General features: G+C 52.3%; 1 protein-coding gene across 1 annotated transcript; it reads left to right on the forward strand.

Annotated features, from left to right (window-relative positions):
- Positions 1-3,544: 3,544 nt before the first annotated feature.
- Positions 3,545-9,344, forward strand: FAM3D (FAM3 metabolism regulating signaling molecule D). Its single transcript, XM_066327071.1, has 10 exons — positions 3,545-3,580; positions 4,338-4,402; positions 5,161-5,268; positions 5,570-5,590; positions 6,071-6,194; positions 6,444-6,502; positions 6,873-6,923; positions 7,917-8,001; positions 8,149-8,275; positions 8,480-9,344. Exons 2-10 carry the CDS (start codon positions 4,390-4,392, stop codon positions 8,567-8,569), a joined length of 678 nt encoding a protein of 225 aa, XP_066183168.1. The 5' UTR covers positions 3,545-3,580; positions 4,338-4,389; the 3' UTR covers positions 8,570-9,344.
- Positions 9,345-13,825: the final 4,481 nt, after the last annotated feature.

Raw genomic sequence — 13,825 nt, forward strand, 5'->3', positions numbered from 1 at the left:
TTCCTTCCGAGAGCAATAATTATCCCAATGCAGAGCCCAGGCATGTGTTTGCTTTTCTGCTCCTTGTCTGGAAGGGTTTGCTTTAGAGGCTGTGATTTCCCCTGGTGTTCAGCACCCTCTGCACCTCTTGCCCAGCACTGAGTACCAGAGCTGGGGGGAAGCCGAGAAAAGCTCAGTGCACAGCTTTACACAGAGATCACCCTCAGGTATTAAACTAATTATCAGGAAGAACCGTTGGTCCCACAGGGATTCTGCTCCAGCCCTGTGCAAGCTGCAGTCCCAAAGGCAGCACTGTCACTGCCAGCTCCACGGCTCCTCCACTGGTTCTTGGATGAAAATTGCTTTAAAAGCTCCAAGAGAAACCGTTTGGTTCTTCTAAGTGGTAAGAATGGAAAAGAAAAAGCAAAGAAGAAATGGGAACACTTGTTCTTGGCTGGCAGGTAAATGAGGCTCAGATAGAGAGCCCCTAGTGCTAATTTAATGAGTGATTTCTTCCTTCAGAACCATAATAATAACAATGATAAATGATTAAAAAGAAAACAGCCTAAATCCTAAATCTATATCTTAAGTTAACTCAGGACTCCTTTAGAGTTGCTGGATAAATAAATGCTTGTTTGGAAAAGGAACCTCCAGCTTCCTGTAAATGAGAGGCAGAGAAGCAGGGCTCGGGGCCAGACCACACACATGCAGCACAGCTGAGGGGAAATCCTGACAGATTTCTGGTTATTCTGGTTTTACCCCAGTCTGGGGAACACCACTGCTGGCTTCGTGCCCACCTGTTCCCATTGCAGCCCCCCTGTTAATGCGCTGCTGCGGTGAAAGAGCAGAAAGACAGGCTGGTGCCCACCCTGGGAGAGGTTTCCCTCTTCTGACGTGCCAAAAAGTCAAGGACCAAAGCGAAATAAAACCCGAAAGGCTCGTGGCCGCAGCAATGAGTGTTTTGTCGCTGCCCAGCGCTGCCCAGCGCTGCGGTCGCCGTGCCCCGCGGGCTGTGCCCGGCCCCGCTCCAGGCGGGAGATAAGGCTCGGGGAGGTGCCCCAGCCCGCAGAGGGCTGGGCGGCTGTCCCGGAACGCTGCCGAGCACATGGAGCCTCAGTCTGCCGGGATGCCCCAGCGCCCGCACGGCCCGCGGAGACGGACGGCACGGCCGGGACACTGAGCGGTACGTGGGCTTGTCCCAGCCCCGAGCGGGGAAACGCCTTTTCTAGAGCATGACTGAAACTATGCGTTCCTGCCGCACTTTTCTTTTTGACTTACTGGCAGGTTAGGGGGTTGCGTGGGGAAGGTTTTAGTTGGTCTTCCTTCTCGTAGCTGGGAAAGAAAGGGAAGCCCCAGGCGCTGGCATCCTTTCCGTGGGATGCCGCTGTGCTGGTGTCATGGACTAAAATAATGAACTCCCTGTGTCAACAGGGCTGTGCACCTACCCTGCCAGCCTCTCCTCTGCAGCCCTGCATTCAGTTGTGCAGGAAAACCCTGGCTTTTGGACAGCTGACTCAGTGGCTGTAGGCATCTGGCTGTCACCCTTTTTAGAGTCGTATTCCCACTCTGCACCAAAATGGTTTTGTTCACAGTCAGGGACCTGTTGGGGGAGAGAGGGACACGTGGAGCTCAAAAGCAGATTAAAAAAATAATAAAAGGGGGGAAAAAAGGCAGAAGTTTGTGGGGAAGAGAAGAGAAGTTTTCCTGCAGCGCTGGGGGAGAACAGGAGCATTCACCTGGCGCATCCCGGAAAGGCTCGCTGGGAGGGCAGGGCTCAGCTGTGCTTCCCACCAGCAGTGACTCAGCTCCGCCAAGCGGCACTTCGCGCCAGAGCAGGCTTGGGTGGAGCTTTTGCTTTACAGCACCATGAGCCTCTAGCAATATTTGTCCAAGAACTTTCTTGTTCCTGGAATGTTTTTTTAAGCAAGCAAGTTTCGGGTTTATTAGACAAATAACTCTGTTTAACACCTACCACAATTCCTTTTTTTCTCCCCCTCCTGCCAGCAGCTCTCTGGCTGGCAGATGCCAGAGCACAGGTGCCTTTTGTTCTGGCACAACCCTAGGAAGAAAAAAAAAATTATCAATGCAAACAATTGAAAAATAATATAATAGAAATGCCAGGACAGGGCCACCCTCTTGTAATGCAAACAGGTTCCAGGAATTTCACCACCCAGGGACTTCACCCAAAAATTTTTATCTAGAATTAAGGTGGAGACAAATAGCCCAAAGAAATATACGACTTCCCTAAATCACTGGCATTTATTGGTTTATTTTTCCATTTTTCTTCCTGTGCGATGAAATCAATATGTGCAAAGAAAAAACACAACTTTGGTGGAGGACTGTGCAGTGGCCCCAGTGAGGCCAGTGTTCACTGTAGCACTGGAGACCAAACAGGGAAGGTTTTGCAAACCCAGTGGAGTTTTGCTCCACTCACCCCAGGTCTGAATCCTCACCAGATCCAGGCTCTGCTCACGGCTCTTGTGGAGAAGACAACAAGTTCCCAAAGCAAACCAATACCAATTTTGAAGCGTTCACAACTTGCCAAGGGGGATTGTAAGAACTGGCCCCATTTTCCAACCCGATCATCAGATCAGGCACTGGGATGGGGAGCCAGAAATGGGAAGAGGTTTCCTGTGTTTATAAATTTCATGCTGAAAGGAGCAAAAGGGAAGAGCCTCGTGCTGCCCCTCCAGATCCAGCCACAGGCAACATTTGTCCTCCAAAACCTTTAAACTGTCCTTTTTCAGGTCTGGGTCTCTTATAGCAGCACAGTGAAATAGGCTTGCTCATGCCAGCTCAGACACAAGCTTTAAAATCCATTTTAGAGTCACTGTGCTGAGGGCTGAGCTGTGGGGAAGGGCTTTGGGCATCACAGACCCCCCTGGCACCTCCCGTGGGGACAGATCCTGCTCACAGCAGACCTTCCTCTGAGAGGAGGCTGCAGAGAGAGGGGAGATGCTGCACATGGGGGGACACAAATACCTCCCAAGGCTTCCCCTAAAATGCAGGTGGGCCAGTCTCCCATGGGAAGCTGGTAGCTCCGTGCTGGAGCAGCTTTGCAGATCATCCTTGCTGCAGTGTCACAGCAGGTGTGGGGACAGCAGGGGGGTCTCATGGGGAGAAGCGCCAGGCTCCAGAAACATCAGCTGAAACGTCACTGAGGGGCTGCCTAAAAACCCCGGACAGTGATGCCACAACCCACCCCAGGGCACTGAGGGGGGACATGGTTCCATCCAGCCCAGGGCCCAAGGCTGCTCCACAGCCACGGTCAGTAACACAGCGAGCCCTGGGAGGGGACCCGGAGCAGGGCTGGGCAGGAGGAAAACTTTTCTCTCCTTCCTCATGACGCAGCAGCCTGAAATCAACATTCAGCCCAGCCCTGCTACAGCCCGCTGCTCCTTATTTACCCTTCAAACAGGAAAAGCAACTCTCAGCACAGCTCGTTTACAAATTTGCTGTCAAACGTTACTAAAGGGCTGCTTTAGTTAACATTAGGCTCATTAACTCTCTGCACCCATCTCACAAAGTGACAATTCGCCGTAGGGCTCCAGCGTGGTTTCCAGGACAGAGGTTCAACAGACTGCAGCCCCGAATTTCAAAGGTAGGAGTGGTGCCAGCCCCTGGGGGAGGCCGGTGTGTGGGGTTGGCAGTGCCTGTGCCATCGGTCAGGTGGCAGTGGGACAGCGGGCAGCAGGTGGACTCTCCCGGGCAGGAAATAGTTCATGCTCCGAATTACAACCACGGCCTGTCCCCGGGGTGAAGATGCTCCACGATTGGCCCAGGTGGAAATATTTCTGGGTTTAAGTCAGGTGTCCACAAAGGTGGCTGTTCTCCTCAGCACAGTGGTGCTGCCCTTCTGCCCTTCTCCTTTCGATTTTGAAGGAAGACAAGCTTGTTCACAGACATTCCCCTGACTGGGCACGGCCAGATCTCAGCTTGTCCTCAGACAGCGTTTTGCAGTTCTTAATATTCAAAATCTATTTTGCATCATCCCAGAAGGAAATGCAGAACAGCTGCTGTTTAAAGTGTCCTCCTCCTTAAAGTGTCCAGCTCCTTGCTATCAGCAGAACAGAAAAGGCTGGTCCATGACCAAGCATAGAGCCTTAGTCAGGAGCCCATGGGGCAGCACACATGGGGAGGGTTCTGAGGCTTCAGAAGGAACTGAGCTTGGTCAGTGCCACCTGCTCCAGGACTTAATCAGGGCGGGACCGAGCAATTCTGCATAGGCATTTGTACATCTTTGATGACATCCTCACTATTGCAAATATGACTAAACATAGCTATTATCTTCTCATCTAGAATCTCCCTGGCTTTGGTGGGTTACAGGCCCTCTTTAAGGCGTTGCCTTCTTTCCTCAGAGCGACGTGTGACTGTCAGTCCTTCCCAGCCGTGCTCTTTCTGCTCACCACCATGCGGGTAATGGGTAAGGAGGGACACATATTTACTTTTCCCTGTCTGTTTTTCTACAGTTCTTTATGCCTGCCACTTTCTCATTTACATGATGCCTTCCAAGCCCAGCAACCCTGCCCTTCCCCTGCCAGGGACATGGGAAATGGCCTTTGTATAAGCATCAGGTTTTTACAAGATTTGTGTGGATTTCAGCCTGTTGTATTTTTCCCAGTGAAACCTTCTGTGACTGGGAAGAGATGGCTATTGAGACATTCCTGGTTCCATAAGAGCCATTCAGCTGCAATAAAAGTACATTTTTCTGCTCTCTTTCCATGCAGGACTGGAACGTTTTGCTCTGATGAGCGCTGCTTTAAAGCCAAATGCCAATCACAGTTGTATCAGCAGCTGCTCGGCTGTAGCTAGTGACTAATTGGGGGATAGCAGCCTTCCCAGCACAGGGAACATAAGAAATATTTGGATTTACATAGTTTTCTGAGTAATTATCAGATTTACTTTAACATAGAGAGAAACAGGAGTAGTGCCTCCCAGCAGAGCAGGAATGCCTATCTGAGCATCACCACATACTCTGGAGATGATAATTAAGAGATCAGAACCCATTTGGAGGGTGAGGGATAGTTAGCTGCCTTCTCACACCATGCAAGCACGGGCTGTCACCCTGTGCCTGGTAACCTTGGGACACACGGATCAAATCCCAAGAAACCAGAGGGGTGATCTGGAGCCTGCCCCGTGCTGCAGCTGCTGCTCTCACCCGGCTCCTCTCCCCCCCTGCAGCTGTGATGCGGTACATGGCACTGCTCATCACCCTGCTGAGCACGTGGCTCATCCTGCAGACGTACTTCCACCGCAGCTGGAGAGCCATCAGCCTGCGGAGCTGGCTCGGTGAGGACCGGCGGGCTCAGAGGGCTCCTGAGGGAGGGTGCCAGAGGTTCCCCAGAGCTGGATATAGTTGCCCCAACCACTTGGATCTCCAGTCTCTGGCCGAGGCTTTAGTCACCAGCTCTGACCACTAGGGCAGGGAGGGGACGGTGTGGTGGGAAGCTGCACTGGGGTGAGTGTGTCCAGGGATGCCTGCAACCATGGGAAGCAGTTTTAGAGAGCTGGTGCCTGAACAGCTGCTGCTGGCTTGGGGAAGAGCCAGCAGCTCTCCAGAGTGTCTAATCCTCCTGCTTGATACCCACAGGTGCCGTAAACAAGCCCAGCAGTGAGTATTGCTCTCGACTTCATCACACAGCTCCACGCCAGGGTTCAGGGGGATGATGGAAGCGTGAGATCCTCCTTCAAGAGCCCCTTCCCTGAGGCAAAAATCCCCCTCTCCCAAACACAGGGGATTTTGGTACTGGGAACAGCAGTGGGGTCTTTGGCAGGTCCCTGCCTTGGCAAAGAATGGGGAAAGTCTAGGCAGACAAGTCCCAAGGGTCTTGCCTTGGACACCAGCTCTGAATGCTCCCAGCACACACCATGTGTCACACCAGGAGCAGCACCTGGCCTTGGCACCATAAACCTCAAACAAGAACCTGGGCCCAGCCCCAGGACAAGCCTCCTTCATACATGAAGTTGGTGCAGGTGTTGCCCCCTTAGTGGGCCACTGCATCCCAGGGTCAGTCCCAGCCCCTCAGGGACACGGCCAGTGTCCCTCCATGGGGACAAAGCCATGACTTTCAGCTCCACTCCTCCCTCGTAGGTGAGAAGCTGCCCCGGAACAAGTGTGGGAACCAGAAGAGCTGCCCCCAGAATTACTTTGCCTTCAAGATCATCAGTGGTGCTGCAAATGTGGTGGGACCCTCGATCTGCTTTGAAGACTTGGTGTAAGCAGCACACGGCAGGGACAAGGCAGCCGTGTCTGACCTGGCTTCAGGAGGGCAAGTTTGGCCTCTGCCAAGCACATCAATGGCCATCACAGTGTATCTGTGGTTAAAAAAATTTAAATAGATTTCTTTGCTACCACTTCTGGTTATTTTGGCACCTACAGCCACTTCACCCCACCACAGTTTCACTTGTGTCAGCATATCCAGGGCAACCCTGCACTCACTGGTGCTCTCTGCTTTCCTTTCCAGCCTCATGAGCAGCGTGAAAAACAACATTGGCAGAGGGCTGAACATTGCACTGGTGAATGGTGAGTTGGGCAGGCACTGGCCCCCTTCACCCCTAGGGGCACTCCGTTCCCCAGGAAAGCACAGGCCACTGGAGACCCCGTCCCAGGCACTGTGGCCGAGCCAAAAGCACATCCATCTGGTGTTGCACGGGGAGCACAGCCACAATTATGGTCATAACCACTGCCAGTGAGAAGAGAACAAACCCACCTGGGTTGTGCACAATCAGCTCCACAAACTCCTCCAAGCAACACAGTCACCATCGCAGCAGTTACTGCACACTGAGGGAAGAGCAAAGCATTTTTCAAGGAACCTCAGGCTTATGGTCAGGCAAAGCCCAGAGCCACCCCAGTGCAAACTCACTGTGCTCTGTTTTCGATTTTAACTTTTCAGGAACAACTGGACAGCTCCTGAAAACCGACACCTTTGACATGTACTCCGGAGGTAAGCACGGTCACTCTGCTCCTTGGTGCGTCCCAGCCAGGGCTCACACCAGCACTGCTGCCTTCAGCTGCTTCTTTGTCATGTATTTAATGGCAAAGTCAAGTGACTTTGACCAAACTTGCCAGCCTGGGTGGTAAAAACCCAGCTTTCCTTGAGGCCATCAAGCCTGGAGTCCTCACAATGCTTCCACATCCAAGATTGGCTTCTTGCTCCTTTTACAAGCATGTAATAACCTGGAAAACATGATTTCACTAACCTGAATAAACCAAGGCACTTGAGAAAGGTACTTCCTGAGATCAGGTAGTTACACTTATCCTGATACTTTGCAACCTGTAACTCAGTTTTTGAATACTGGTGGTGGCTGAGCAGCAGCTGATTCCCCTGCCTTTCACAGCAGGACAAAGGAAGGAGCTCAGGGAGACATGGCCCCCTCAATCCCTCCTTGGGTTTGCAACCTACTTTCGGTAACTCTGGAGTTTTAAGGAGAACCACCAATATAATGAGATTTCCAGCCACGTTTACGAGCGAGATGCTCGGTGGGACAGGCACTGGAAGAAGGCAGCAGTCAGCTCCTGTGCCACTAGATGGGGCATTGGATTCAAGCATCCCACAGATGCGGGATCAGGAATAATTCCCCCAGTACAGCCAGAGTCATGATGGCAGGGAGGGCGGCTCTGTGGCCGAGCAGGTTCATTTCTTGTGTTGGGAAGTAAATTCACACAACTGATTTTAGAGTTAGCAAGCAAAGTTTAGGAGGAATTTTCACCCTGCAGTTTACCAAGTGAGGACATCAGTCCTGTGCACTGTGGGAGAGCCCAGGTGGGAACAGAGGATGGGGAATGCATATTTTGGGAGCCCACCATTCCCCCAAATCCTAGCTAGCACCAGCACAGTCAGATTATTTCCTATCAACCCAGAGGAGGCTCCTCCAGCTACCATGCAGAAGTACCTGCTAAATCCCTTTTTTCTCTCCCTAATGCTTTTCTGTCCCAGACATTACCAAGCTGCAAGTCTTCCTCCAAGGGATCAAGCGTGGGACCCTTGTGCTGACAGCAAGCTATGATGATCCTGCCACAAAGTGAGTTACCCACAGAAGTAGCACCAGGCTCCCCAAAAAAGGGAGGCCAAAAAAGGGGGAGCTGGACATGCTGCTGCCACCAACAGAGAGGGTAAAAGAGGGGACACCTACCTGGCATCACACTGACACCTTCTTACCCTCTTTCAGGATGAATGACAAAGTAAGGGCACACTTCACGGAGCTGGGCAGCAGCCACGTGGGCAAACTGAGATTCCGGGACAACTGGGTCTTCTTGGGAGCAAAAGGGCTGATGAACAAGAGCCCCTTTGAAAAGGTACATGGCCCTCCCTGCCGTGAGCTCTGCAGGCTCCTCCTCTTCATGGCACCGCCCAAGCTACATCTCACCCACCTGTCTGCAGAGGACAAGGACCAGTGGCATTATCATCCATGCCAAACCGAGCTAGAACTTTTGCCACGTTGCAGACTTGCAACTGTTCCAGTCTCCTCATTCATCTTCTCTCTCTCTTTTTTCCTGCAGCACATTAAAAATGATCAAAAGACAAATAAATATGAGGGCTGGCCTGAGCTGTTGGAGATGGAGGGCTGTGCCCCCAGGAAGATGGACTAGCATCAGACTCCAGCCTGCCATGGAGGGCAGCCTCAGCAGTCACACAGGGACACCAGCCCCATCGTGGGGACTCCAGCCTCTCCAGCCAGGTCACAGAGTCCAGCAGCTGCTGCCTGCTCATGGGAACTGGCTGTTTCACAGCAGGAACTGTGCAGGGCTTGGAGAAGAGCTGTGCAAGTGCCTGCAGAGCCCGAGCAGACACGTGGCCAGGCTGCAGCCAAGCCATCTTCATCCGTGGGTCAATTTGGGGTATTTTATTTTTTCTACCTTTAAACTAAAACTTTGTACGAGGTTTTGTAAATTTCTTAAATGAGATTTCTAATTATAAAACACTACCTTCTCCCTTCCATTTTCAAGCATAATCAACACTTTCACCCACAGGCACAGCATGCCAGGTCCTCTGTCACCAGTCAAGCACCACCATCACCCATCCCACAGGCCAGCACACAGGAAGGATCCCTCCCCACATGGCACAGGGTAAAGTAATCCCTGGGGGTGCTCAGACTTTGGTGGTTTCCCCTGGGAGATCTTGCCAATGTGCTACAGTTTCCTGCAGCCACAATAAGGTCAGAAGTCCACAGGGATAGCATGCAGCAATGCGGGTTAATATTTACAGACCAAAGTATCACTCCTGGATGTTAGGAACCAGTTCAAACCCAGAAGAGCAAACAAAACTAAGTCTCTGTGTATAAAACAGAAAGAAGTTCAAAGGTACAAAACATTCCCAAAAACAAGATAAAAATCAAATTAGATTAAATGCTGGTGGAAAAAAAAATTTATTTAATAGTAAGAGAGGTAAAGATAAAGTGAAAAGCAGGGAAAAGTTAGAAAATGCTAAGGTTACTTTTAAAAGCATAGGATAGGTCATCACTTCACTGTGCTACCTTTATTGCTGCTGAGACAGGGTGGGGGGGGAGCAGAGCAGGTTTTTCTCTTCGTTTTTTTCTACTGTTTGAAGCGTCTTATCTCCCATCTCTGGAGCAGTTTGTCTGCGGCAGCCCCCGAGCCTCGCTCCACTGGCGGTGCTGCAGCCACGGCACCCGGCGCAGGGCTTCCCCAGCTCACTCCCACTGCAATCCAGGGCTGCAGGATCGGGAGGAGCTCCCCAGGCGGGCAGCGTCGGCCCCCGGCCTCAGGGTGTCTCACAGCAGGCCATGGTGGTGGAGGAAGGGGAAAGGCAAAGGTCAGGGATTCTGCCCCTCGATTTCCCCTCCACATTTTGCACCAGTTTTGCCTTTCTTTTTACGGGCCTCAAGGTGGGCTACTCACAGTCCATCCCGCCTGTAGTTTTCAGCCGTTCAAGAGTGATTATGATAAGCAGAGATAATGACAGAGAACTTTTTGAATCCATTCTCTTATCATCAAGTTCTCACAGTGGGTGAAATCCAAGCTAAATCCTCTGTGACACACCCCCATCAAAGGTCAGGATAATGCCACACATGTGCCAGTCTTGCTTTGCCCCCAGGGAGGGATGGATGGATGGATGGATGGATGGATGGATGGATGGATGGATGGATGGATGGATGGGTGGATGGACGGAAGGATGGATGATGGATGTGCAGGTTCCTTGGGCAGCTGAAGTTGTGCAGCACAACCAATAGGTGGGAGCCTTTTACCGGTTTTACCGGAGCCAGCATCACTCTGGAGCGGTACAACGCACCCCTGCTGGCACCCACTGGGGTCAGCCACACACCAGGAGCTGCAGCCCAGCCCGGGGCCAGCAGACACCGCGAGGAGAGGAAAGATCCCTGCCCAAAGGTGGGGCAGGAAAGCCCCACAGTCCTCCTAGAGCAGTCCCTATGCTGCTGCCCAGCACTGAGCAGGTCCTGGGGAGCATCTGCCCCCTGCTCCTGTCCAGATGCATCAGCCGAGCACAGTTTGTTCCCAACCCCTCCCTGAGCACTGCTGGGATCAGATGAGCTGCACGGGTGATGGCCAGGCTTATCTGTCATCAGAGACAGGGATGAATTTGCATCATGTACAGACTTTAATTTCCGATGATTGTGTCTGGTTTTTCCCCGTTCTCTGAAGCAGACCAGAGGTTTGCAGAACATGAGGATGGAGTGTTTCTCCTGGAGCATTTGGAGCTGCACAGGATAATAGACTGTCCTGCACAGCCTTTTCTGCTTCCAACAGCCCCTGCCCAGCTCCTAGCAGGCAGTTCACAGGGTTATCCAAGTCCTCAGGGCACTTAGGGGGAGCAGAATTGAGAAGCACAGACAGGATAAGGCCAGGAAAGGACACAGCCTGACCTGTGCTGGCCACCTGAAGGATGAAACCCTACATCCAAAACTCAACACCCCCGGTCAATTCCCTAAACAAGGAAAAATCCTCACATAAACTGTGTAACCCTGTAAGAACTTCCAAAGGCAGAACTGAAATAAAACCCCAAAACAGCTATCCCAGAGGAATCCCCAAAGAGGTGTAGTATATTATCCCAGCTTATCCTCCCACGCTCTTAGCACACACCTGATGGCACTGAGGGAAACCTCTGCCATAAATCGATCCCTAAATCTGCTGCAACAACAGAGGTTAATCCCAAGCGCTGAATCATCCCTACCCGTGGCAGCAGCGAGAAATAACACAACCAGCAGACACAACAGCCCTGCCAAGCTGCCAGCATAAATATGCCAACTATTTTAAGCCCCTCAAAGGATCTAGATTCACTCATAAACCAAACTGAAAACAGCCCAAGAGCTGTAAAGGTGGCTCCACAGGGTAAACCAGAGCACAGCATCAACTACAGCCCCAAAAACAACCAGCCCCATTCAGCCACAGGAAACTCTTCCTACCCCTTCACAGTGCACATTAGAAATCTGGTTTAAAGCCAAAATAAAGGAAATTTATGTTTCAGCACACTACAGGCAGTTAAAACTAGCTCTGAATCCATCACAGATTAGTTTCTATGGTACATCACTATTTTCCAGAAATAGGGAGAGCTAAAAGTGCAACTCCTGTGCAGGGACCTTCAGTAGCAGCCAGTGTTTTGAAGAGCCATTCCTGCCAAAGTCACTGTCCTGATAAATAAATCAGAGGTTTTTTTAATATCCAGACACTGAGAGGCAGGGAATAAATATGGATCCATGAGTCAAATTGAACTTGCTAATTTCTTTAAAGGGATATAAAAAGGACAGTGTGTGCAGGCACACACTGCAATCTCCAAATGAGATTTTTTGCAGTGCCATGGCATTTTGAAAGCTGTATTATTGCAGGGACAGGCACCTACCCGTGCTGGTTTGCACTGTGCCACATCCCCAGAGTCTTCAGCAAACACCAGCCTGACCCTCCCGGACTCCCAGGATGCAGCTTCAGGTGACCTGGGCTCACCTGGGCTCACCAACGCTGCAGCAGCAAACAGGCAGCCTTGGGCTCTTTGTGGCGGCAAAGTTTGCAAAATCCAGAGCTGCAGCAGGAGCCAAGAGCCAGGATGCAGACGGGCAGCAGAGGGATAAGTCTTTCTTTATTTTGGGGGGGTCATTTGGGCGAAGCACCGAAGGAGTATCTAGGAAAGATGCCACAGGCAAGGACCTGCGGGTGCCGGGCCGCAGCTGGGCGAATCCGCATCCTGTGACATCTTGCCCTGTCAAGTGCAATTACTGTAATCTTCCACAGCCTCTCAAAATACGGATCCCGGCTTAGAAACCGGGCATCCACAGCATGAAAGCTGCCTTTGTGCCCGGGCAGAGCCTGGGTGCGAGCCAGCCGTTAGGTGCATGAAGAAAATGAGTTCTCCACGTGCTGGAAGAAGGGAGGAAAAGCAAGCTTTCCCACCCGAGCCCGCCACAGACGGGCTGGATTTCACGCACGTCTCCCCAGAGCAGCCGCGGAGGGGCCGGGAGCAGCAGGGCCGGCTGCAGTGACGGGGCCGTGAGCGCGGAGAGCCGGCCGGTCCCGGAGAGCGGAGCGCGGCCAGCGCATCCCACCATGGGCGCGTCTCACGGCAAAAAGGTAACGGGGCGGGTTTGCCCCGGGCTGCGGCGGTGGGCTGCGATGGAGAAGGAGCCCTCGGCTCACGTGGGGCCCGCTGTGCCCCGAGCGTGCTAAGGCGGCTGATGGCAGCCGGGGATTAGAGGGAAGGGACCCGCTCCTGGGTGTGGGTGCCACTCATCAGGGCCGGATTAAGTCATTCCATCTGATGGGCTCAGCTTCGGGCCCTGCCGGGGCTTTCGGGACGGCAAGGAGGGGATCAGAGCATTGCAAGCAATTGCATTAGGACAGACAAAGTTTGGTTCTCTGGGGAGAAATGTCAGATTTGTTCTGAATGCGTCCAGCAGCCTTTGGGATGTCTCCTGTAGGTGCAGTGCAGAGCAAGCCCTGAGTATATTTCTTGGCCTGAGAACTGATGCCAGCTCCCTCCCAGGACAGGGAGGAGCTGGGCCAGGTCCCACAGCACCAACAAGTGTCCCTCTCCTCCAAATCCCCTGGGGAGAGTGGTCAAACAGCTCCAAACAGAAACAGTTTTATGGAGTCAGAGCCCTGCAGGGGTGGCTAGAGACGGTTGTGCTGAGGACATTGTTGGATGCCATTTTGCTTCCATGGCTAATAACATCAGTGCCTGGAAATGCATCAGCCCCGCTCAGTTGCAATGCCCTGTCTAGAATAAGGCTTCCTCAGCTCTAAGAGAAACACACTTGTGCACCATACTAGGTCAATAACTTCCACTGGAATGGGGACAGCAGTGGCCCTTTGCCCCTGCAGGGACCCTCATGCTCGGCTGAGCATGACTGTGGCCTTCAGAGGTGTGGGCACCAAGTGCCTTTCAGAGTTCTGCAAACTTGTTGGACTTTCTTCCAAAACCAGAGCTAGACACTCTTGCAGGGCAAACATGTAAAAAAGCAAACCACTGGCCAGTGTGACCAATACCCAGAGGGAAAATCAGAGCTGATGTGGGACTAGTAAAAGTTTATCTGTTTTTCTGGACTTCTGACAAGTGCTGGGCACATGAGGTGCTGCTCCAGCACCCATCCCAGGTACCAACACCATGCTGGCTCCAGCACACACGGGAGCTGTGGTTGTTTCTGTGGCTCAGGGCTACAACACACCCAGCAGGAGCCATGCTCTGCCCACAGCTAATCCCCAGGCCCCTGCTCACGTGGCCCTGACCTTCAGGCCCCAGCGCATTTGTAGAGGCATTACTGGAAGCAGGGAAATAAGCTGGTTAGGTCAGGCTTGGCTCAGCGCCACCCGGTTAAGCCCTCCTGCATACAAAGCAGCCCATGCCAGCCTCCTGACCACTAGACCAGACTGCTTTTGGAC

Source organism: Sylvia atricapilla, chromosome 11 (genome assembly GCF_009819655.1).
Source record: "Sylvia atricapilla isolate bSylAtr1 chromosome 11, bSylAtr1.pri, whole genome shotgun sequence".
Classification (NCBI taxonomy): Eukaryota; Metazoa; Chordata; class Aves; order Passeriformes; family Sylviidae; genus Sylvia; species Sylvia atricapilla.